This window comes from Leptosomus discolor, chromosome 17 (genome assembly GCF_034619465.1).
Source record: "Leptosomus discolor isolate bLepDis1 chromosome 17, bLepDis1.hap2, whole genome shotgun sequence".
NCBI classification, from domain to species: domain Eukaryota; kingdom Metazoa; phylum Chordata; class Aves; order Leptosomiformes; family Leptosomidae; genus Leptosomus; species Leptosomus discolor.
The window spans coordinates 16,726,782-16,752,162 of record NC_141407.1 but is presented as its reverse complement, the minus strand read 5'-3'; the positions used below and the strand labels follow the sequence as shown (position 1 = coordinate 16,752,162).

The following is a 25,381-nucleotide window of genomic DNA, read 5'->3' as shown; positions in this document are numbered from 1 at the left end:
ATGAACAAGAAGAAGAAGCCGTTCCTGGGCATGCCCGCGCCCCTGGGCTACGTGCCGGGGCTGGGCCGCGGGTGAGGCGCCGCCCGGGCTCCGCCGGCACCCCCGCGGGCCCGGCCTAGGCCTTCCCCGCCCCGGCCCCCCCTCACGGCCCACCCGCCCGCCCTCCCTCCCTCCCTCCTCGCCGGCCGCCAGGACGCCCCTGGGCCCCGTTTGGAGCCCGGCTGGGTGCCCATCTCCGCTCCGCGTCCGTCCCCTCGGGGCAGGCCGGAGGCCCCGCGCGGCCTGCTCGGCCCTTGCAGCGTTATCCCTACGGGATGGTTCGCGTCTTCTTTTTGCACGGACGGGTTTGTTTTTAAATGCGAGCCTGGCACCGGGGATGAGTTCCTGGGTGCTTCAGACGCCGCGGGCTGTCAATGGACTGTGTCCCTCGGGGTTTGGTAACGGGGTGTGTGCGCGCGGGGCCCTTTTAAAAACCCAGGAATCTGGGGGCGTTTGTACTGGGAACAGTTTTGGTGGCGGGTGGACCTCAGGAGTTGCCCTTTGCTGGGCGTGAGCCATGTTCGTCCTGGTGCTGATTCCTTGGTGCCCTGCGTTGGGGGGATTCTGTCACCTGCGCCCTGGGAAGTGCTGCCCGGTGGGCTGTGGGGTTTCTGACCAGCCCCAGTCACCCCATCCCAGCACCCAGGCCCCCACCCCGTAGTGCCCTACAGCTCTGGTACTGTGTCTAACCACGAGACCCAGTTTAGAAGAGAAAGCATGCCTTGGTACGAGATGGAAGGTGGAGCAGGGAGCTGGGTGGTGGCAGTGGCTTTGGAAATAAAGTTCTCCCTGAAAGAGGACAGTTTTTTTCCTCCCAGGCTTTATGAGCGATGGGGATGGGGCCTGGCTGAGGCCATTCTTGCAGAAGAACGATGTTTTTGTTGTCAGTCCTGATTTTACCAGGCTGCCCCTGTCCCAGAGCGGGGCTGCAGCCTGCTCAATGATCGCTCCTGGTTTATCCCCCCCCCCCCAGAGCCACCGGTTTCACCACCCGCTCGGACATCGGCCCCGCGCGCGATGCCAACGACCCCGTGGACGATCGCCACGCGCCGCCGGGGAAGAGGACGGTCGGGGATCAGATGAAGAAGAACCAGACGGCGGATGATGACGACGAAGATTTGAACGACACCAATTACGACGAGGTGATGAGATTTTTGTCGTCCCGGAGGTGGTTTTCCCCAAGTAGAAGAGGCCTCCCTTAGCTCCTGCTCTCTTGCTCCGAAAGCCCCTATCAGCTGAGGTTTCAAGGCCAGGATTTCCCGTAGTTTGCTAGCAGACTGGCTTTTTTTCCTTTTTTTTTTAAATGGAGACTTCATTACACGTAATGGCTTAGTGCCTGCAGATTTTTGGTGTGGTGTTGGTCCACGTGTTGTGGCTCAACTATCTGTATAGAGCCCCCAGAACCTTGGGGAGAGATCCATGAATACAAACCCAGTTTAAGCACTTTGGGGGGGGCATGTTGTATTCTCCTGCACAAATGACATCTAAGCTGTCGTACTTTGACATATGTTTGTCTTTACGTGGCCTGTGTAGTCTCTTGGGTTTAAATCCCACTCCCATGAGTTAAACGTGGTGGTGTTCTGTTTGTTTGCTGTCCGGAGTTAAAAAAAAAATGGTTAATGGAAGAAAATGGCTTTTCTATACTGGGATCTCATTTATTGCTTCAGGGAAGGAAGTTTGAAAGGGAAGGAAGTTTGAAAGGGAAGGAAGTTTGAAAGGGAAGGAAGTTTGAAAGGGAAGGAAGTTTGAAAGGGAAGGAAGTTTGAAAGGGAAGGAAGTTTGAAAGGGAAGGAAGGAAGTTTGAAAGGGAAGGAAGGAAGTTTGAAAGGGAAGGAAGGAAGTTTGAAAGGGAAGGAAGGAAGTTTGAAAGGGAAGGAAGGAAGTTTGAAAGGGAAGGAAGGAAGTTTGAAAGGGAAGGAAGGAAGTTTGAAAGGGAAGGAAGGAAGTTTGAAAGGGAAGGAAGTTTGAAAGGGAAGGAAGTTTGAAGCAGTTTTGCTTTTGAAATGGTGGGGGAGAAGGAGCACTAGGGGTGGCAGAAGGAAACTGCTCTGCTGGGCGTCGTTAGGAGCAGCCTGCTCGTGTGTTTCCCTTGCTCTGGGTGACTGTTTGCTGTAGCCAGAGCTTTAAACTGAGGATACTGCTTTTTTCTTGTCTTTTTTTTCTTCTTCTTCTTGCTCTCTCTCCACACTCCTAGTTCAATGGATACGCCGGGAGCCTGTTCTCAAGTGGTCCCTATGAAAAAGATGACGAGGAAGCAGATGCTATTTATGCAGCTTTGGATAAGAGGATGGATGAACGCAGAAAAGAAAGAAGGTAGGATAATTTACAGCTCTGGCATGGGGTGTTTTCCAGTTAGTCTGTGTCCTGGAGTTTTCCTTTGCCTCTTCCATTTTCTTGGTCGGATTTTGTCCCGCTCTGCTGGGTACGTTTTCGGAAGCGGACGCAGCTTTTATGTGGTTTAACGCGCTGTCTTCGACCCTGGGGCTCCAAGCTTGAAGGCTGATGGGTGTTTTGCACAACTTGCCCTGAGAGTTGATGTGGTTGAGTTGCTTCACCCTGGTTCCTTAAGGTGATGCTGGGTGACTGGTTTTGGCACATCACGTACCCCACAGCACACTGGAAATGGTTAGAGTCACACAAAGCTGGTGTGTCTTGTAACCAGTGTTACTTAACTTGTTAAACTCACTGGTCTGCAGGTAAGAGGACGTTAAAGGCTGAAGTTCACTTGGTTGGAGACGTCTGGTTTTGCACTAGAATATTGTCTTACTTGTTTAGGCATCTCTGTTGTAGTGTTGATAAATCTAAGCTTGGAAAAAATGCCCTTTTTTTTTTTTATTAATGCCTTAGCTCTGATCAAACACGTTTCTATAATACCAACGCTTTGTTTAAAGCCTTGCCGAGTGTTTGAGCATAACCTCAGTACTCCTTTTCCTAAGGGAACAACGAGAAAAAGAGGAAATAGAAAAATACCGTATGGAGCGCCCCAAAATTCAGCAGCAGTTCTCCGACTTGAAAGTAAGGAAAAAATGTCTGAAGTGTGACTTTTATCTTTACGACATACGGGAGGTGGGTGGGTGTCCTGCGTTTCCTCGCTCAGGTTTTGTGTGTTAGCAAACAATTTAGTCGTTATTCTGCAGATTCGAGTGACTTTCTGTGGGAAAAGTGAGGAAACGAGTACGAAGCCGGCAGCTAGCGGTGCGGCAGATCTCTCTCCGGTGCTGCAGGGTCGTTTTCAGCCCCCTGCAGTCGCACAGTTAGAGACAGGGTGACTGGTCGTGCTGGTTTCGGAGGGGTGATGGGGTCTGTCAGCGCTAAAGCGACGTCGTCTCCTGCCGGCAGCGCTGAGCCGCACCCGGTGGGCGGCAGCGGCTGTTTGTCGGCTGCTTTGTGGGGATGTGGGAGACCACGGTGATTCCGGCCCTTTTCTGGTGAAATTCACGTGAATGTTGCTGCCAGGCTTTCGTTTTGTGCCTTACTGTGACTCCACATCAGCTCTCGAGGAGGTGCTGGGCCTGTCTTGGGCAGCCTGGTAACATGCTGGCGTTGGAGCAGCGCTTGAGCAGGATCTCCTGACTCTAAAGCTCTTTTAAATAAAACATATTCTTTAAGCTATTGTTCAGGGATTAGTAATAAACCACTGAGTGCTGCAGGCGCTGAGATTAATCTGAATGTTTGTAGCGCTGAGTTTAATAACAAAAATTATTTGGAATCTCAGTCTGGACTGCCACCAAATTCTAATTCAATGCATCTAATTCTTTTGTGCATTGGATTAGGAAAAAAATCTGAACTCTGACCTTGAAGTGTTTCATTGATCTTGAATTCTTTCAAGAAAATAATTCTATTAAGGGATTAAGAGCGGTTAAAAAGGACAAATTTCTGCAGCAACTAACAGTGCCAACTCCTGTTGGAACAGCGGAAGCTGGCTGAGGTCACGGAAGAAGAGTGGCTGAGTATCCCCGAAGTTGGCGACGCCAGGAACAAGCGCCAGAGGAATCCTCGTTACGAGAAGCTGACTCCTGTACCCGACAGCTTCTTTGCGAAGCATTTGCAGTCAGGGGAGAATCACACTTCAGTGGACCCGCGGCAAACGGTGAGTACAAAGCTGGCGGAGGAGAGAGCCGTGCTTTGGAACTGGAGACGAGGGTTAAACTGCACATTTGTTGGTGGGATTTGGGAAAAAACCAAAGATCCTCGACCAAACAGCTTGGTGTAGTTTGTGAGTCTGTCAAAGAGATGGCTGGATGTTGAACTGGTGTGCTTGCTGGAGTTCCAGCGCCCAGGGAACTTGAGGATAGGCAGGGAGAGCCCGGTTCTCGTGTTAAAGATGGAAGTGTGTTTCTTTCCCTCTTCTCTGGTGATCGTGAGTTTGGGTGGGCATAACCAATGTTCATTTCTGTTGCAGCAACATTTTGCAAAAATGGAACAGAAAATAGAGTTCAGTTTCACCTAAGGGTTTGCTCGAGCCTGGAGCAATTGTGTTAAAAATCATCTGCCTTGTTATCAACTGAAAATTAAGTAATTCAGCTTGTTGCTACGTGGCCGCAGATTACTGTGGCGATACAGTTAAAGGAGAAGCTGGCTGGCCCTGAGCTGGCACCAGATGTCCGTGGGACTTCCTTGTAGATACTCCTTTTCGAATGTGCTGGGTTTAGGTGCTCGTGCTGAAGTGTTTCATTTACTTTCTCGTTACATATTTCTCTCACTCAACTAAACTCGCGTAATTACCGACAGATTTGCAAACCCCGTGTCAGAAAAGTCTTGTGGTTCAGGGAAGCCGCAGTTTCAGAGACACCTACAGGATTTTGGCAGCTCTGCTCTGTAGCCACTGGAGAAGAGCAGATCAGCCAACAGCCTGAATGGTCTTTGAAATCGCAGAAGGCATTTTACAAAGGTATTCCTCTCGCTCTTGTTTTTAGCAATTTGGTGGATTGAATACCCCGTATCCAGGGGGCTTGAATACTCCGTATCCTGGAGGAATGACACCAGGCTTAATGACACCTGGGACAGGCGAATTGGATATGAGGAAGATTGGCCAAGCCAGGAACACCTTGATGGATATGAGGCTAAGCCAGGTAAGGATGCTGAGAGGGAGGATCTGTCAGGGGTTTGGTGGTGTGCTGCTGTTGAGGACCTGGCTTTAGAAAAGTCTTTCATTCTCCTGGGTATTGGAGAGAAGAAATAGCTGAGCTGTGACTAGAAATAATTTTGCACTCCTCAGATCTCATGCTCTCTACACTGATAGAATTTCCTGAGGAAAAAGCAGTTTGTCCTTGGAAGTCTTGGTCGTTATGGGAGAACGGGCTGCCCTGTCGTGGCAGAGGCGGATTGTAGACAGACAGCGCCGGCAGTTTTACCGAGGGAAGCATCTCTTCTGTCCTGTGTAGGGATGCGGCACAAAATGCTGAAAAATACTACTCTTAAATTGTTCTTTTTCATTGCTTTTTACCTATCTAAGTCTGGTTTAAACTAAAAAGGTGGGCTTTAGCTGGCTGGGCTGCAAGACCTTTTGGTGACTGAAAGCCAAGGCACTTTTTTCCTGGATTTTCTGTGGTACTAAACTTTTAACATTGAAATTGTGTATTTTAGAAGTGGAAAAAAGCTTAGAAGCAAGGCTTTGTGTTTTCCTCCTTCCTTGGTTTTGGTAACAGATAAGTATCTGGGATTTTTTCGTGTAGCAGCAGTGTCTTTTCCAGTGCTTAGTGCGTGCAGGCAGACTGTGGAGCTGTGAGCGGTCCTTTCAGTAACGCTGCCTTGACTTTCCCAGGTGTCAGACTCTGTGAGTGGCCAGACTGTCGTGGACCCGAAAGGATATTTGACAGACTTGAATTCGATGATTCCCACACACGGAGGAGACATCAAGTAAGTTTAAGGAGGATTAACTGATTTATCCTCTTAGCGACGGCTGTGATCCTGCAGACAAGTGGGAGTCTGGCTGAGCGGGTGGCTTTTAGCTAGCGTGTAGTTTGTAAAAGGTGCTCCCTGAGTTTTGGGGGATGAAATCTTTTGGCATGAGATCTGGTATAGTCTTTCAACTGATGGGTTAAGCATCTGACCTGGATGCGTCGGTTGTGGGGATTGTTTCTATTCTACCCCTGGACTAACATGTCTATAATAATATTCTATAATAACATATAATAATATTCTGTAACATGCTATAATAATATTCTGTAATATTCTGTAACATATAATGATGATAATAATAATCTACCCTGGACTAACAGGGATGGCAGTGTGTGGCTGCCTGCCAGCCAGGAAATGACCTGGTTAATTGTACCTGTGTACTGCTAATTTAAGCTTGATTGACAACCTCTGAAAACCTCTTTAACCTGGAGTTTCACACCTGTTTCATAAAGAATTGCCATTTAAGTCACAGTGATATGTGCAAATGTCGATGCTAATACTTAAATCAATGCTTGTCTTACAGCTTCCAGCTAGAAGTGCTCAGCTCTAATTCTTAAAGATCTTACTTAAATCCTTAGCTGGCTGTCACTGAGAGCTCGCTGTGTTAATGTATATTTCTGAGCTAGTTTTGGTAGTATGTAATTTGTGTAACCAGTATGGAAACATGTGAGGTCACAGTTAACTGTGCATCTGAGCGTGGCTGTGAAGAACTGACTGTGAGATATTTACTGACTCGGGAATTGTTTGGTAGCGTCCTGAAATTTTTCCTGCCTGTCTTTTCTCCTCCTTTAGCGATATCAAGAAAGCCCGTTTGCTCCTGAAATCTGTCCGAGAGACCAATCCTCATCATCCACCAGCCTGGATAGCCTCAGCCCGACTGGAGGAGGTCACTGGCAAACTCCAAGTGGCTCGAAACCTCATCATGAAAGGAACGGAGATGTGCCCCAAGGTCAGAATTGCTTCGCTTCCCTGCTGACCCCTGCAGGACAGTAGGAGAAGGTTGTGGTTACAAGCAGCAGCATCTCTCTGTTAAGCTGTGCCCGATGCAGCTTCGCTCTCTGCAGTATTAAAAGAACGCGTGTTCAGCTGGAAGCTCTGATTTTAAGTTCTTGTTTGGATCTAAAGGAAGATTATTTCTTTTTCCTGACAGAGTGAAGACGTTTGGTTAGAAGCCGCTCGGCTTCAGCCTGGGGACACAGCCAAAGCTGTTGTGGCTCAGGCTGTCCGCCACCTCCCGCAGTCTGTCCGGATTTATATCAGAGCAGCCGAGCTGGAGACAGATATCCGTGCAAAGAAGCGCGTCCTTCGGAAAGGTGAGAGCGGCGGCCGGGTCAGGGAGCAGCGTCTGGGTCTCCCTCTGCCGGTGTGGCGTTGTGTGATGTTCCAGAGATGTCCGGAAATTGAAGTGCTTTTTTTTTTTTTGCATCCTGTGGTGGTTAATCATGTGTGCCTTAATGGTGAACCCGCTGCTGTTGGGTCGAAGAGTAGAGTTGTTGAAGTATTTGTAAAACATTGGGAAGCTGCTGTCACGGAGCAATTGCAAAATCCCCTTTCACTTCCCAGAGCCAATTCCAGCTTGATCGAAGTGGGGTCGGTAGGTGAAAGCAATTAAAAACGGAGCTCGGTGGAGAAAAGGGTGTTTTAACTGTCACCTTGTGACCCACTTTGGGAAAGATCCTGGATTTTGTGTTTAAGTTCCATCTTGTCTGTAACCTGTCAGAGACCACAGTGATTGCAGGTGGAGGAGCCTCGGTGTTCTCATCTCACTGCGCCTGCTGGGCGCCGGGGGTTGCTTTGCTGTAGCGAGTTCTGGGTTCTTGACAAACGGCTTTTCTCTGTGGTGCTTACCTAAAACCTTACATCTCCTGTTGTGTGGCACCTGGAGGTTTTCCTCTTCTGTGGAATTGCTGTCTTTTCCAAACAATGAGCTCTTTAACAGCGGTTTGTTGTGTTGCCCTGAACCCAGGTCTTCCTCGCAGGTTCATACTATTAATTCTTTGATTACTGCAGGTTACTGTGCCTGTATCAGTAGAGATTAGATCCTTCATGACTAGTGAATTATATCAATTATATCTCCTGACTTTAACCTAGACAGGGAAAGGGGTCTGGATTTAATACGAATTTAATTTAATACTAAATTGTGAAGCAGTCTACAGTACTGGCTTGGCTTCAAAGGAAGTAAATTGCCTCTGACCTCTTCTTGTTGCCTGTAAAATTGCACATCCCTGGTCAAACGACCTCTTGCTGCATACAAATGAAAGGCACTTAAAAGTTCCTGGGTTTGAAGCTGTAAAGGTTCAAGTATTAACTGTTCAGCAGCTTGCTTTCTTTTCCTCGGCCCAGCAGCGCAGCGTGCTGTGAAGGTTCGCTCCTGTGACACTGTGTGTCCTTCTCGGGAGCAATATAGATGCTGGACAGAAAAACACTCTTGCGTGAGCAGAGAGAGATTTTCGAGTCCAGCTCGGGTAGGAAAGCCTCTTAGGTGAAAACAATGACTTGTGCATCAAGTACTGAGTTTTGCTTTAAAGGTTGTATTTGCAAAGAGAAAAATATCTTGCTTCAGTTTTTGGAACCACCTACTTCATCTCCGATACAAAGCTGTTTGTGGAGTGGAACACGATTTAGCGTTCTCTTCCCAGTTTCTGCCTGTTGACAGCTTCACAGTGCTCCTCCGCTACCGAGGGAACATGGGTAGTGCGAGGCTTGAGCTGTTTGTGTGTGCAGCCTTGAGAGAAGTGGCAGTTTAACCCCTTATTTCTCCTGAAATAAAAAAGACTGACTGCAGGTGATGTCACTGAAGTGTGATCTTTCATAATGTGCTTCTCTGTTGGCTCTGAGCATTCCCGCCATCCAGCAGGACCTCCGGAGCAGCCTCTCTCTGACTGGAGAGCTCTGTTTAAAATACATCTTGAGGTGTAAAAATCGAATTCCCTGTCTATGAAAACACGCTCTGTCCTGCTGCGTGATGCTTCCAGCTCTTGCAGGCTGGTTTTACTCAGTGCTTCAGAAAAATCTCCTGCTGCAGCCTTGAGGAGAAACGGTTAATGCCCAACCCCTCTGTGCGTTGCTGCTTGTTAATGCTCTGTGTGTTTCTGTGGAGCTGGGGTGTGCTCTGAAGCTGAGGCACAGCGGTGTGCCTCTGCCTTTGCAGGAATGCTTAAAGCAACAGCCTTGCCCGGCAGCCTGGCTAGTCCCAAAGCGGGTTTAGGTGCCCGTTCCCACCCGTTTCTGTGGTCCTGCAATTACGCTTTGCTTGATGGAAGGAGGACGTGCTCAGTCCTCCGTTACTGTAGCTCGTTTGTGTACTGCCATCACCGGGGAAGCAGGGAAGCTAATACTGCAATGCAGCTGATAGCAGTAACCTGTGGTGTAAGTTGTAGTGACAAAAGGCTCAAAAAACCCCCTTAGTTTCTCAGTGTCACTTTAAGATACGAGCTTATGAAGGGACAGACGGAGAAAAGCTGTCGTTCAGACTTTAACGTTTCAGGCAGCACGTTAGGGCAGTCTGCAGAGAACGCAGTTTCTACCAGCAGCAGCTAACTCTTGGCCAAGCTTAAGGGAGCCTCAAAGACCCTTAATCAGATGGAGCCCGTACTGGATTGCTGAAAGACCACTGGATTCAGTGGCTTAGGGTGTTAGTGTCAGTGATACCTTTAAGCTTTTATGCATCCTACTGTCTTATTTTTGCATAGAGGGCCAGTAACTTTTTGGGGAGCTAAACTGGAATCCATTGAGCTGTCAGGAGAGGCCTACAGGACAACTAAGTTGTGAAGGGACAGTTTCAACATCTAAGGAACAAGGTTGAGTGACTGGTTAGTGGGGAAGATGCTCCGTTTTTACAAAGGGAGAGCCAGCATGATTAGGCTCCCCAGTTTTGGACATCCTATGTATGGTCACTTGCTGGGACTGGAGGCTTTGTTGAGCTGGGTGTTTCACTGAAGAGGACTTAATTCCAGCTTGTACAGGGGAAAAAGCTCTTAGCTCTCCAAAACCTGTTTCCAATTATTAATTTAAGTTTTTATCTTCTGATTTTAAGTTCACGTTGTTGAAGCAAGAGCTAATACAAGTGCAGAGCCCTCCCTTCTCTCTTTCGGGAGCTCTAATCTGTAATAGGACAAAGCCTTTAATATATTGTCTTTAAAAAATACAGTTCTCTTTGGTAAACTACTTTGTCATAATGGACATAATTGTTTTGCCTCTCTAGCCCTTGAGCACGTGCCAAATTCGGTGCGTTTGTGGAAGGCAGCTGTGGAGTTAGAGGAACCTGAGGACGCCAGGATCATGCTGAGTCGGGCTGTGGAGTGCTGTCCGACTAGCGTTGAAGTAAGTTTTTAAACACGTAAGATCAACCATCCCCTGCACAGCCCTGCAGGCTGGCAGCAGGGCTTGGGAGAGAAAAGGCCGAGCGAGCGCGGCGGGAGTTTTCTCCCGTGCACTTTATGCCACAGTGAGAAGGATGGGAGGAGGAGTAGTGGACTGTGCTTTTTTTTTCTCCGGAGTTAATTGCCCGGTGGCTATTATCTGCCTCATTTTCCTGTGTAATTGTTAGGTTAGTTCTGCCAGGGTGCTGCTGTGCCTGCTGGAGCCAATTAGCCGTGTTGGCGTTGGTGTTCAGTGCCTCGACGGTTGTGAGAACAAGCGTACGTAGGGGAATCTACAGCAAAACTGCTCCTTTCTGAAACGCTGTAATACTCATATTTAAAAAAATACTGTTTGAAGGGTGCTGTGGACAGAAGATACGAGTGCAGCAGCCCAGCAAACGGAGCTGATCTCCTGAGGTGATTAGGATTGAGCTTTAAGGACAGGAGTAGACTCTGTTTCTGCCGTCTCTCGGTCGGTGTTCTGCAGCCTGCTTGTGGTGCTCGAGGACAGTCGCCAACCAGTAGCAAACAGCATAAAGCCGCTTATCTCTCCGGGCTGACGCTGCCGTACGGCGGCGTTGTCATCTCCTCGTTCTGATCTCAGATGCGTCTTTTGTCGCTCTGCAGCTGTGGCTGGCGCTGGCAAGGCTGGAGACATACGAGAACGCTCGTAAAGTCCTCAACAAAGCCCGTGAGAATATTCCGACGGATCGTCACATCTGGATTACTGCTGCCAAACTGGAGGAAGCCAATGGAAACACCCAGATGGTGGAGAAAATCATCGACAGAGCCATCACCTCGCTTAGGGCTAACGGTGTGGAGATCAACAGAGAGCAGTGGATACAGGTATTTGCTTGTTAGAGACCCAGAGGAAATCTCCCAGATCTGTTTTGAAGGCTATCGATGCTGGATATTGTGGGGTAGAGTAATTTTGCACCAGGCAAATCAGTGCAGATCCCTGTGGAAGTACAAGAGGTGAGCCTAAAAAGCTGAGGAGAGCCAAGGCCGCAGTGAAGTGACACGCTGGGGTGACATTGCATGTGTCGAGCTGAGGAATGTCTGGTTTACTTCTGTCTTGGAAGATAACCAGCTTCAAGTTGAAGCAGCTGCTGCCTGAAGTAGGACAGAGGCTTTAAGCCTCCAGCGAAGGGTTTATGTGTTTTTTGCACATGTCTCTCTCGGCTTAAAAGGTATCTGTTTGCCAAAGAAGTCTTTGTCAGATTGTGTTGTTGTAGGAAGTCAACATGCCTATTGCACATGCGGCAGGCAGGAAATATTCTGTTAGTCCTTTGTTGGCTTGTAGTTCTGAGGCTGTGCTTTACTTTCTTTGCAGCAGTAAAACAATTAAAGGTTAATTTCCACTTCTGTTTAAAAAAAAACCCCAGCACCACAGCCTCTGCATCATTGCCTTCTCGCATTCCTTTTCAGTGCTAGAACTGTTCCATTTCTGTTATCTGATCAGAGGTCTCTTTAACAAGTTTAAGCAAGACACGCTTGGCTTTCCGAAAGCTTTGTATGCCAGAAAACACCGCTTTTCGGCAGAGAGCGCCTTTGCACGTTGCCTTTGCAACGTAACAGTGGGTGAGGGTGTATTCATTTAGATTCACATACTGCTTAGCCCTTATTGAGACTTAAGAATCAACTCAAAGCTGAAAGGAGGTCGGTAGTTTTGATGTTACAATTCTTCTTTCTCAAATTTTTACACTTTTTTTATTGGCCAGTCCCTGCTTGGCCCAGCCTGGGGCAGGTCAGTGGAGCTGTAAGAGACTTTTCAGGCTGAAAGGTCACGTGTTGTCACACTGAATCCTTCTTGGTGGCTTTGTTTCTTAACCAGCTTCTGACTGATTCCATGTACAACTGCAGCACCTTCCTGGGTGCAGGCTCAGCAGTGAGTGTCGGGAGGTGTTTGAGCCATAGGAGATTTTTGATGTGGCAGGGACCCACAGTGTCTCTGCGTTCGTGCGTGAGGAGTTGCTCTGGCAGAATCTAACGCCTTGTGCTGAGTTCTCAAAGTGAGCGGGGCTTTCCTCTTCTTTCCAGGATGCTGAGGAATGCGACAAAGCTGGAAGCGTGGCCACGTGCCAGGCCATCATGCGAGCCGTGATTGGGATCGGGATTGAGGAAGAAGATCGGAAACATACCTGGATGGAAGACGCAGACAGTGTATGTCCGGCTGTGATGCTGTGTTTTTGTTGGTTTTGTGTGGTTTTTCTTTTTGAATTGGGGGAAATCGAACTGGAGCCTGAGAAATGACTTTTATTATATCAAAGTGGATGCGATTCCCAGTCTGTGTTCGGCCAGTCTGCCTCTCGGGAGGTTATTGTAGAGCTTGAGGTTTGAGTTTTTACTAAGCAAAAAGTTGACGTTGTGATAGATTGTTTGCTGGGCTCGGTGTGGATTTTTTGTGTGTGTGTGTGACATCAACAGAGATTGAGGGTCTGGTTAAAGGAACTGGGAGTTGAGTTTCGAGGCATAAACGTTGTAGCTCAAGAGTTAATGAAAGACTGGACAGGGGAGTGGGTAAAAGTTTTACCAGGCTTTCTTTGCTTTAGGGGAGTAGTTTGAACGTGCACTAAAAACTAAATGGTATTTCAGCCTGAGAAGTACCCACTTCACTGGCCTTGAATGGGGCTTACAGCAGCAGGGGGGCATTTGCTGTGGCGCTTATGGTTTTGCCTGTAAAAAATAAATAAAATAATGAAGAGCAAACACGAGAGCATTTACAGTGCCTTCTGTGTGCTTCAAGCTGGCCTGCGTGTGTCAGGCCCACTGAAAGGCCCGTGATAGTTGTGCTCTGATAGATGGACGCTTGAAAATGTGCTCCCTGCTTCCTTTTGGAAAGCTGATAGTAACTCTAAATGCCCCAGTTCCTGTGTTACTCTGAGGTACTGAGCTCTGTGTTGAATTATGCATGTGTAATTCTTTCTTGCAACCCTCAACTGACTTAGTTCTGATCGGTTTTTCCTCAGTGTGTTGCCCATAACGCTCTGGAGTGTGCCCGAGCCATCTATGCCTACGCCTTGCAAGTTTTCCCGAGCAAGAAGAGCGTGTGGCTGCGAGCAGCCTACTTTGAAAAGAACCATGGAACGAGGTGGGTGTGCTGCATCAGCCTCGTCCCGGGGCGATAGACTGCGGGAGGAGGAAAAGCTACGAGATGGTCCCTGCCGTGGCGCAGAGTTAGTTGGGCTGGTGGAAACTCGCTGGCGGTCTTTGGGTTTGACCTTCTGTGTTATGGCTGGGGTCAGAACGTCTTTGGTTTTAACGAAGTCGTAAAAAGCTTTTTGGCCATTGGGCTTGGTTGGTAGAAATAGCTGTGAATAGGCAAGGTAGGGGCAGTCATCCCTTTGAGAATGCGTTTCTGGAAGAAATTGGGAGCACAGATCCCCTAGAAATACAGCATGTGTTTCATTTTCGTGGGTAAACTACTTCGTCACTGAAGTTGTCTGAGCATCTCTGGTATTTTCTGATGAAACATGCTGTGAATGTGTGTCACGTTCTGCGTTAAGGTTGGTGTTACACGGTCACAGCTCAGACTTCTTTTTTTAAGTTTATTCCTAAAGCTTTACACATCTGAAACATTCTGCCCAAAGTTTAGAATAAAGCAATTGATAAGCAGACCGCTTACACACGTGGAGTCATCCTTACTAAAGCCAGCAAGTCTATAGGGTGGAAGTGTCTGCAGATGCCGAGTTCTGCCTCATTCAAGCCTTTTATTTTTATTATTTTTTTGGAACAAGTGTGTCTCTGCTTTTGATGTTGTTCTCCCATGTTTCCCAGGGGTGGCTGGCTTTTAAGCCCCTTGTTCTACCTGAAAAGTATATTTTTCCAGAGGAGAAAAAAAAATGCAGTAAGATCAAGCCATCTTCATGTAATAATTCTGAAAAACTTCCTGTCTTGGTTTCTACTGTTTTGTTAAGAAGAATGGCTCTTTCCAAGACAAATGAGCTGTTTGTGCGCAGGGTCTTTCCGCAGAGGCTATCAAACAAAGGTGTCTGAACAATGAGCCGTTTGTGGAGTGCTGATTTCAGAACCCTTGTGGAGAAAGACCCCACCCTTTCCTTGTTATGAAACAACTTATCAAGGTTTACAACGTTGGACTTTGCAACAATATTTATAGCATTGAGTGATAGTGGAAATGGTGGGCGAGAGCTCGCCTTCGGCAGGATTTTGAGTGATCGTAACTTGCTCTTTCTTGTCTCAGAGAATCCTTGGAGGCTCTTTTGCAGAGAGCTGTTGCTCACTGTCCCAAAGCAGAAGTGCTCTGGCTCATGGGAGCCAAATCCAAGTGGCTGGCAGGAGATGTGCCAGCAGCCAGAAGCATTTTGGCCCTGGCTTTCCAGGTGGGTACGTTAGACTTGTGTGATGGTATTCAGTGTGACTGGGAAAGAACACAGCATAGGCTTTTCCTGTCAACACCTGATCCCGGCTGCCTTTCAGAATGATGGGAGCTTCCGCTGTTCTTTGATTGTTTTATGGGGCAAAATGTTCTCCTGTGAAATAGCGGGAAGCAGGAGCGCGTTACGGCTCTTTCAGCGGTACCACACCGGGTTCGGAGTTTGCGGACCATTCATTTTACCCCCGTGGCTCCCACCAACCCCAGTCATGGATCAGAATCCCCTTGTCTGGAGTCATCTGTCTCCTCAGTAGAAAGGGCAGTGGTCTGCCCCGATCAGGGGGGTTACCGTGTTACTTAGGGCTGGGACCAAACCCACTCATCCGCGGCAAAACGAAGGGAATTATCTGCTGGATGCTGAGACAGGGATGGGCAGAGCAGGACAGTTCTACCACTGGGAGTGCAGCTTAAAAGCGAGAGCAAAGCCAAAGAGTGTAACTGAGGGGGTCCTGAGGTGGAAGGTAAAAGGTATTTACTTCCTCAATTTGTTCTTGGTGCTTTTTGTTTCCATTCTAAAGACTTCTTGACATGGTTGCCACTGAAATGACTTTTATTGGAGGAGTGTTCACAGACCTCAGTTGGGAATTCAGGCTTCAGTTTTTTTGCTCAGGGATAATAAAATGAGGGTCTTATTGTGGCAAACCCTATGATCTTTTCAGTGTTTAAACTGGAAGTTCAGAAGATCAAGCATTAATGCTTTTCAACAATTGAGAAGCATCCAACGTCTAAACTGGCATATATCTTTGTGTGGCGCATCTGTTTTGGAGAATTTCTATAAACTTCAAAGGTCAGAGAAGATTGGGAGGAGCTTGAACTGAAAAAAAAAAATCCTGGTGCGGATTGACAAAGCTCTGATTTCAATTTTAATCTGGATCAAACGAAGGATTAAATCTGCTGTTGATTCACTGTATGCATTTGTCTGTCATTTTATGTTCTTGCAGGCCAACCCCAACAGCGAGGAGATCTGGCTGGCTGCCGTGAAGCTCGAGTCAGAAAACAATGAGTATGAAAGAGCGAGGAGACTGCTGGCCAAAGCTCGTAGCAGTGCCCCCACTGCAAGGGTAAGGAGCTGTGAAGGGCGGAGAGGCTGAGACCTCTTTTGGCCGTGGGGGAGTTGAGACGGAAGGAGAAGTTCCTTCAGTTCTGTGGCCTCAGTTGATGGACCAGATGGCTCCCTGCCACTGCCTTTTGCAGGCCTGTGGCTGCTCTGCTGCAGCGCTTCTCCAGTGAATTGCGACACAAAATCACGGCATGATGGGAAGAAAAAAAAAAAAAAAAGGCTAGGATCAAGCGATGGGTTTCAGTTGTTTTTTTTTTTTTTTTAACCAAAATGGCAAAAGTCAGGAAATTCCCAGTTTACAGCTGTTTGTATAATGTTCATGTTGCATAAAAGCATGTCTTGGAAAAAAGAGAGAGAAAATACTTTCACAGAAGACTCGCTTCTGCTTGCTGTGCTAAAGACAGCTCTGGTCGAGTTTGTTGTTTAAAGTTACGCTCTTGTGGTTCTCCCTCGAGTTCCTTCTGGTATCATAAACTATGTCAATTTTCAGCTGTTCATACAGAACCATTTGAACTTGTCCCAGTAAAAGAAAAATTAGTTTGGTGTCTGTCCCCGCTCCCAATTCGTGCTTCGTCCGAGATCTTTTAAACCGACCTCTTCCTCTTTTGTCAGTCAGGGAGCGTCTCTCCCGCTGGGGCTGAAGTGCTGGTCTCGGACTTGCTGCCTCTCTTGTGAAGTCATGGTGGGGGGAGTTTGGGAAGGGGGAGGACAGGGATCAAAGGGGAATGAAACAGCTTTCGGTCTAGAATGTGTTTCTCACAACTGTGACTTCCACGTGTAGCCAAAAGCAAGGCAGAGCAGCCCGTGTGCCGGCTGGTCATTAGCAGGACACCGGTGACTTGAAGCTCAGCGAGTGAGAATAGGTGGTCTTGGTTGCTTGGATCTGAGGAGATCAGGTTGTGCTGATGAAGGAGGCTCAAATCGGTGAATTTGTTGCGCTCTTAAAGCTGTGCTTTTTGTACAAACGTTACACAAATGTCAACTCGCTGCTAACAGGGGCGATGGGGGTTGGTCACGCCGTTCCAGCTCCTTTAATAGTTGCATTTGCTTTTCTCATTGTTACCTGTTCCCGCTATTATTTAACCTTGGTATGTATTTCTTTTTTATTTTACTTCAAACTGTGGCTAATCAGTAACATTCTAATGAATGTCTGAAAGTGGGGAGCTGCTGCGTTGGCCGACCAACGGGTTTTCGATGGCTGCTGGTGATAAACAGCTCTGGTTTCGTCCTCAGGTCTTCATGAAGTCTGTGAAGTTAGAATGGGTGCTCGGGAACATTGCCGCAGCCCAGGAGCTTTGTGAGGAAGCTCTGAAGCACTATGAGGACTTCCCCAAGCTGTGGATGATGAAAGGACAAATCGAGGAACAAAAAGAGCTGGTAGAGAAAGCACGGGAGGCTTATAATCAAGGGGTAAGATGTGTGTGATGGCAAGGTTGCTTTGTGCTGCTGGCGTGGAGAGGCGTCTGGCTTTTGAATCAACATGGAGAGGGCCGTGCCCCAGACTAACCAAAGAGATGATTTCTGTTCTCTGGTTAAACCAGCAATAAAACAGAAAAATTAGGGCCTGGAAATAAGCAGCAAGAATTTCTCTTACCCAGTATCCGTGTACAGAACTCGCTTCCTTGTTGAGAGAGTTTGCTGGGTGCTTGACTCCTCACTGGTAGGAAAGAAGTCATTGCACACTAATTCTCTAAGACCTGTAAAGACTAAAAGCAGAACTCTTAAAAGAAAAGCCTCCTGACGAGCTCTTGGATACACGCTGTGCAAGGAGGCGGCCTACGGAGCGGCCTACGGAGCGCTGGTGTCTTTTAAATGGTGATGGGTGTCCTTGGGTAGGAATGCTTGTCCTAAGCCAGGAAGGTGAGAGGGGAGCAGGTTCCTGCCAGGGTCGATATCCTAAGGGCTTCGCAGGCTCCCGAGGCAGCCTGCTTGCTGCACACTCCTGCTGTGGTTTGGTCACAGAGGAGCCCTCCGTCTCCAGAGCGAGCCCAACCTGTGGATCTGTTACGAGGGGAGGTTCCTCTTGCTCCTGGGCCAGCTCAGTCGTGGTGGATGTACCCTCCTGGTTCGGGTGTAGGGGGAATGTGACTTCTGGGCTGTGAGACTAACTAGGTGAAATCTGAGTGACGTGATCAGCTTTGTCTCTCTCCTTCTAAACAACTCTCCAGGAGGATGTAGGGAGGGAAGTTCCTATCTGTAGGGCTTATAAGATTTATTTATTTTTCTCAAATTACCTATTACCATGCTTCTTTTTTTGTTTAAACAGTTGAAAAAGTGCCCCCATTCCATCCCCCTGTGGCTTTTGCTGTCCAGGCTGGAGGAGAAAGTTGGGCAGTTGACTAGAGCAAGAGCCATCTTGGAAAAGTCTCGCCTAAAGAATCCGAAGAATCCAGATCTCTGGTGAGTTGTGTGGAGTTGAGCTGAATTTGGGCTACAGAGCCAAAGCTCAACTGTTTGAGCCTGGAGCTTATGACCATGCCCATCCTAGCGTTTCTTCTGGACTAACAGAAGAATACCAGAAAAGCTCCGGTGATCCTGGCTGGTATGTAGCTACTCTGGGGAGCTGGGGACTAGTTCTTTCTTTACTGGCAGTTGCAGTGCACAGAGCATGAAAACCCAGGGATCTTTCTTTTCTGTTACAGCCCGTTTTTCAGAGTATTTTTGATCTCGGCTGTTAGAGAATAAAGGTCATGATTATTTTTAGACAGAGAGGAATGGGAAGATGTCAGTCGCTGCACATGTCCAGAGTATGGGTAGATGTTTGCAATTTCCAGTGACCTCCGTGTGACTTGCAGTTTGTTTCCGCTGAGTGAATGTGTTGTTGTAAATATCGTCACCGAGTCTCTTCCTCACCAGGTTGGAGTCTGTGCGATTAGAGTACAGAGCTGGGCTAAAGAACATTGCAAATACTCTGATGGCCAAGGCCTTGCAAGAATGCCCCAATTCAGGTGAGCTGCATCTCCTTTCCGTCTCAAACACGGTTGTTTTGCCCGCTTGATGAAGGCACGTCTTTTTCCAAGATGTCCTTTCTGGCCAGGTCTTAAAACACCATGTTTTTGGAGAGGTGTCAGTCATGGAGAGGTGTCAGTCATCCTGCTGCAAATGAAACGTTGAGGGTGTTGGTGAATATTCCCAGTTGCTTTGTGCTGTCTGGCACCGGAGACGTCACGGATTGGTGTTCATTCTGTTTCACTGCCGTGTATCGTTTGGTCTGTGCTCCACAGTTTCTCAGCTTTCCTGGGAAAGCATCTCGGATATGGGTGGCTTTTCTCTACAGCTAGTAGAAGTCTGCCAAAGTTTCCAATTGAAGAAAGACTCTGAAGTGTTTGTAGTTAGGAAGTTCAGTGGAAAAGGAATTGGGTTTTTCCCTGTCTCACTGGAGAGCAGCTGGCCATAGGAGACTTCCCGATGTTGGTCTGCCTGGACTGGTTGCATTCCTGACTGTGTGCTTAGTAACTTGTGCTGGCAGCAAGTTTCAGTTGCAGTCATGATTTAGGGGATCATATACCATAAATGTTTAGTCCTGGTTTTTTGATTATTTTAACTCATTTAAGAAAAGGCAAGTCGGTCATATAATGTAAGTCAGTTGGTTCTAACCAGCAGTGGAAATGTTTGCCTCTTGGCGTGGGAGGAGAAAGTGCATAATGCTTCCCTGTTTTTTGGCAGAATTGTGGGAAGACTTAATTATTTAAACATGCTGACGTCTTTGGAGAGAAGATGTCCTGTAACTACAAAGCGTAGTAGCCTACTGCAGGGCCAGCCTTTCTAGCTGGCCTTCAGGCTAGGTTTTGAAAGGTGTTTAACTGCCAGTGGCTAAAGTCCCAGTGAAATAAATTGGGAATTAAGTGACTTTTATGACATGATAAACTCATTGCAAGCTGCTCACCATGCGAGTGGGTCAACAAAGCAATACCACCCGAGTCCTGCTTTCTTTTGTGAATGACCTAACGCTTCGTGAGTGGTCGCCACCACAGGCTCTTTCGCAGAACCTGCCTGTGGCCATGGAAATGGGCAACAGGATCTCAGTTTTTGTTTGAGTAAAATCCCTTCCAACTCCTGTCTTAAAACTCTACAAACCAGAATAAAAGCCTGCAGCAATTAGCTTGGTAGACACCTACAGTCTTGTAAACCAGACTCGTGTCCGTCGATCGCTGAATTGATTCCTGGTTGCCTGATGGAGGCGGGCTGCACCAAGTTAAATTGAGATGCAGTAATGCCCTCAGCAGGCCTGAAAATAGGGGCCTGAAAAATGTGGTTTGACCCTATATATGAGGAGCAAGGAGAGTTCTGCTCCAGTCTGTGGTCATCAGAGCTTGTGTACGCTCCTGTGGTGCAGTTTATGGGAAGCGAGAGCGCTTGGATGGAGTCCTGGCAGCCGCGAGCTCCAGGCTTTGCTTTGAAGTGATCAGCAGGTATGGTTGGCTGACACGAGAAACCAAAGATTTCATGCTCCTCTGAGCGTATTTCCTTTCTTGCTTTTGGCAGTGGAAGGAACTAGGGATTAAACCTGCCTTTCCTGGACCTCCTTTGTCAGGTGTGTGGGAAACCAGCATCAATAAGCCCGTGGTGCTCTCTGGCGCCCTTGAAACTGCTTCCAAACGGTGTTTCTTTGCACCTTCCGGCACGACTGCTGCCACTGCAGTTTCCCGTGCGGACCGGGGGATCTCTTGCCCTCCTCAGATGCTGACGTGCCCTCCCCCGTTCCGCTGCTTGCAGCGTCTCCTCGGAAAGGCGCGAGCTCTGGGTCAGCGCTGGAGCTGCAGCAGCGCTGCGGTCCAGAGCCGTTCCGAACGGAGCGTGGGGCGAGCGATAGCGGCACGTTCAGAGTTCCCAGGGAAGCATCCGTGTAGGAAGAGCGATCCTGGGATGAGGCTGGGGCACGGGTAACCGCCCGGGTGGGGGCAGTAGTGCTGCTGGCGTTAGAGAGCAGTGGCCTGGGGAGGGTTAATCTCAGAAACAACGCTGAACCATCTCCCTGCTTGACTCGTTTAAGGAATCCTGTGGTCAGAGGCAATTTTCCTTGAAGCGCGACCGCAACGGAAGACCAAGAGCGTGGATGCTCTCAAGAAGTGCGAACATGACCCCCACGTCCTGTTGGCTGTGGCCAAGTGAGTTCCTTGATGCGGTGAAAATACCCGTTTCTGTGTGGTTCTGGCTGCGGCAGCTCTGACGAGCCGCCAAGCGAGCGGCAGCTCTCGAGCTGTCTCCTCGTCCCGGGGCGAATCTCTCCCTTGATGCCGAGCGAGGGGGGTCAGCCTGCCCTCAAGCTGCTGTGGCGGGCCTGGGGCTGCGGCACAGGCAGCAGCGCGTTCACACGGAGGCCTTTTCCAGTGCTGGCCCTTGGCACGCTGAGAATTGCTGTCTTTGTGTCCCCCGAGAGGGGTTTCGGTGTGCTTTCGGGTGAGCTGGGCTCGGTGAGGTTTTACAGGGTGTGTTTTAAGTCTTTCTGAAACTGGAGACAGTTTTTGTTGGTTATTTTTCAGTTTTTAGGCGGCTGACACTGTATTCTTCATCTTTTCTCTCTATCCTAGCTTCTGTCAGGTGGGTTTTTTTAAATCCTGAGCTAAATTCTGTGCTTCTCCCCTCCTGAATTTCTGCTATGTCAGTTCGCTTCAGCTGTGGCCCTTCCCAGAATACAGGGTACCAGTCATGCTGTAGTTTGCTTCTCTGAAATGGGAAGATAATCTACTCGGAATTGTCTCGTCTAGATCCAGTTGTGAGGATTCCAGTGATGAAAAGCTGCGATTAGAGTTGACTCACGCCTGATCTGATGTGCGAACTACGGCAGGCGTGATGGGAACAGACTTACTTTTCTTCCGCTGTGAATACCAGAAGAGGTTAATGCCGGGAGCGTTTTGCCCAAACAGTTGCCCAATTCTTTCACAACTCTTTTTTTTATAAGCCAAAGAAAACTGTAGGATACACTCCAGTGACTGCAGCGCTGGGTTCTGCCAAATAATGACAGCTGACTTGTTCAGCTTCAGCAGCGAGTGAGAAAAATGTTAACTTTTGCTTTATGGAAACTGCTTCCAGGCCCCTTCTGGTGCAACCTCCAGCAGTTGAGCAGCTAATCCCAACACAAACAGCTCCCACCTCCCGTCACGACTTGCGTGTAGGTACAGTAATGCCCTAGTGTCAGACAGCTGCGAAAAACTTGGGTTCAATATGTTGCTGAAAATGGCCACTACCTGCAGGTGTGGAGCCTCTGCTGTCATTGTTCGTGCTCTGTGAAATCACAGTTTATTTAACACGGAACAATCAAGAGTATTATAGGGCTTAAAAACAATCACATAAGCTGTATAATTTTATGACTGGCTAAGCTCTTTATGAGGGATGGCTGTCTGGTTTGATAAAGGCCTTACTAGCTCAGATGAACTCTTTAATGCAAAGGAGTGAAACCAAGAGGCTATTGACTCAGCTGGTTAATTACTGGGGAGAAATTTCAGGATTCACGAGCACCTTGGTGAAATGGCAGCGGTGGGGCTGGGCGCCAGGCGGGGGTTTGGGCGCGGAGGCTCACGTGCTCGCCTCTCCTCACGGAGGGCAGCGGACGGGGTGGGTCTGCTCCCCCCCCCCCCCCCCCGGAGCCGGCTATCGGGGCTGTGAGCGGGTGACCGCACGCTGCCACGGCTCCGGGAGCGTGTGTGCCGTTTTCAGCGCTTTGCAAGTTATTTAATTGTTAGATGCTAAAATCAACGTGAAAGATGAAGAAATGGGAGGAGGGGAGGTGGAGGTGGGCGTACGATCCTGTCTTGTTTCTACACCGAATCTGGAACGGCAAAATCAAGCGGTTGGGGGAGCAAGAGTTGGGCTCAGAGGCTCCGAGATGGGGCTCAGAGGCTCCGAGATGGGGCTCAGAGGCTCCGAGATGGGGCTCAGAGGCTCCGAGATGGGGCTCAGAGGCTCCGAGATGGGGCTCAGAGGCTCCGAGATGGGGCTCAGAGGCTCCGAGATGGGGCTCAGAGGCTCCGAGATGGGGCTCAGAGGCTCCGAGATGGGGCTCAGAGGCTCCGAGATGGGGCTCAGAGGCTCCGAGATGGGGCTCAGAGGCTCCGAGATGGGGCTCAGAGGCTCCGAGATGGGGCTCAGAGGCTCCGAGATGGGGCTCAGAGGCTCCGAGATGGGGCTCAGAGGCTCCGAGATGGGGCTCAGAGGCTCCGAGATGGGGCTCAGAGGCTCCGAGATGGGGCTCAGAGGCTCCGAGATGGGGCTCAGGGTTAATACTTCCCCTCTCAGGGGTGTCTGGGGCTAATTTAACCTGCTTCACCGGGAGGGGGATGTTGTGGTTGGTCCCCTCGTATCTCTTCCCAGGAGATCCCAGCGAGATCTGCTGTTTCCTTCTTGGGAGAGCAAAGCGTCGAGCTGCCTGTCGGGCCTTTCGGTCGGAGCGCTGGCGGGTCGGCGTGTTTCCCTGCGGAGGCTCTTTGTCAGCTCCCTTCTGCTTTCCTCTACAGGCTCTTCTGGAGCGAGCGTAAAATCACCAAGGCCAGAGAGTGGTTCCACCGAACAGTGAAGATCGACTCTGACCTGGGGGATGCCTGGGCTTTCTTTTACAAATTTGAGCTCCAGCACGGCACAGAGGTGAGGGTGTGCCCAGGAACAGCGGGAAGGCAGCAGGAATCCCGGCCTGGTGGTGGTTACCCCGGCCTGAGGATCGCTGCAGTGCTGGGCTGAGCTCGCGGATGAGGCTGCGGCCGTCACGCCTGGTCAGGAATGAGCATGAACGGGCCTGTGTGGTGGTTTTTAAAAGGCTCTGGCATGAGCTGAGCTGTCTTTCGGGCCGCTTCGCTGGCCACAGTCATGCTAGTTCGTGCACAAACCTATGAAATCAATCTTCCTCCTGTAAAAGGCGAGCTTTCTCACAGGAAATCTTCCTGTAATGGTGATGCGGGGTTTGTGTCACTAGTCCCGCCGCTTCACAAGCGTCAAGCACGGGTTGCATGTGAGCGCGGCCGGAGGAACAGTCTGTTCTAATCTCTTCCAGCAGTTTTTACTGCCTGATAGTACTGAAATGATGGGAGTGTTTATCTTCTGACTTCAGAGAGACCTCTCGCTTGACCCATCTCGTGCAGGTCGTAATGCAAAGGAAGTTTCTGCTGCAGTTTCTCTGCCGTAGCCAAAACTGGCTTGACTGGAGTTCGGCCAGTTTGTTCTGCCAGGCAGGAGAGTTGCTCCCCCTGAATTTTGACTCAGGCTTTAAAAAAGCAGAAGGCCCACCGTAAGCTTTGGAGCAGTGTGTCCGTTGGGGAATGGTTAGATTTTTGGCTCTGTGCTGGGACACAGCAGGGCATTAAGAGCCTTTCCCTTCCTCGCAGGAGCAACAAGAAGAGGTGAGGAAGCGCTGCGAGAACGCCGAACCTCGCCACGGCGAGCTCTGGTGCGACGTCTCCAAGGACATAGAGAATTGGCAGAAAAAGATCGGAGAGATTCTCGTGCTGGTGGCAGCCAAGCTGAAAAACACCTTCTAGAGCGGGCGGGCGGCCGCTGCCTCCGTCCCCTCGGTGGGACTTGGCTTACCTGCCCTCACGGCGGCGCGGATTTCGGCCGACAGGAGATGGGGTGGCGATAGGAAAGGTCCTTCTTCCGAAAACGACCGACCAGCTGCTCCCTTCTCTCCCCAGCCACAGCGCTCCCTGCTCGCCCGCCGCTGTCAGCTGCTGCGGCCTCTGCCGGGCCTCGCGCGGGGCAGCCCGGCGGTCTCGTGAGGCTCCCGCGGCGTTTTCGTTGCGATGCCCGAATCCCCCCGTAATTACAAGCTTTAATTAGTGCTCGTGGGCTGCTGCCTTCCAGCAGTCCCTCCCCCAGCATGCGTTCCCACCCTGCCCCGTCCCTCTTTGTGCGGTTTCTGTAGCGTTTGGCCCGTCTGAGGCCGGTTCCTCGTCAGCAGATCTGGCTTGTTGCTGGTTGAATACGCTGAATCCTTCAAGGAGAGAGTGGAGTTCTGCTGGGGGAGGACCAGCACCCGAGAGGAGGGGCTGGCCTGGCCCCTCTCTTTTGTTTTTTCTTTAGTTTGTTGCCACCAGCCTGGTTTAGCTTGGTCGCCTCTGCTGGCGAGCTGCAGCACGACTCGGGAGCGTTCCTGAAACCTGGAGCATTTTGTGAAATTCAAGAGCGTATTTTTAGAGACCTTTTCCTCAGTTTTTTTTAAATGTATATAGTATAACCTTGCTCTTTTAGGTGTTTGATTTCCTTAAGCGCAGCGGTATTTTAAAGTAACAAGGTGAAATCCAGCAATCCCTGAAGGCCCTTTTGGAGGAACAACCTTTATTTTGAGTCGTGGAGGGGCTGTGGCACCTGCTGTCGGTCGGGATGGTTGGGACAACTCTCTTCAAGTGCAGATGGGGAAAAAAAAAAAAAGAAATCCATGAGAGGAACAGCTTTGTGTTTGGGACCCTTTATAAGCTGTCTTCAGTTTTCAAAACGTGAGCTGTATTATTTTGACCCCCAAAAACCTGATTTTCTTGTGATCATTGAGTGAAAAGCTGTCATGTCTCACGTTAGGATGTAGCAAAAGTGTCCAGGTCTGTGTGTGTGCTTTATATAATGTGTTTAGTTGGAGGAGAAAAGCTTTTGTCACTTGTTTGGACAATATGTATAAAATACAGCTTGTTTTTTTTTGTTCCCTTA

General features: G+C 49.2%; 1 protein-coding gene across 1 annotated transcript; it reads left to right on the top strand.

Annotated features, from left to right (window-relative positions):
• On the top strand, positions 1–25,381 carry PRPF6 (pre-mRNA processing factor 6). The gene is made up of 21 exons (XM_086474571.1): positions 1–71; positions 1,013–1,181; positions 2,234–2,352; positions 2,976–3,054; positions 3,953–4,129; positions 4,956–5,111; positions 5,804–5,898; positions 6,733–6,889; positions 7,091–7,253; positions 10,145–10,263; positions 10,929–11,147; positions 12,342–12,464; positions 13,271–13,392; positions 14,503–14,641; positions 15,636–15,755; positions 16,988–17,164; positions 18,021–18,154; positions 18,611–18,702; positions 20,748–20,862; positions 23,209–23,335; positions 24,070–25,381. The coding sequence occupies exons 1-21, from the start codon at positions 1–3 to the stop codon at positions 24,220–24,222; spliced, it is 2,826 nt and encodes a 941-aa protein (XP_086330697.1). The 3' UTR covers positions 24,223–25,381.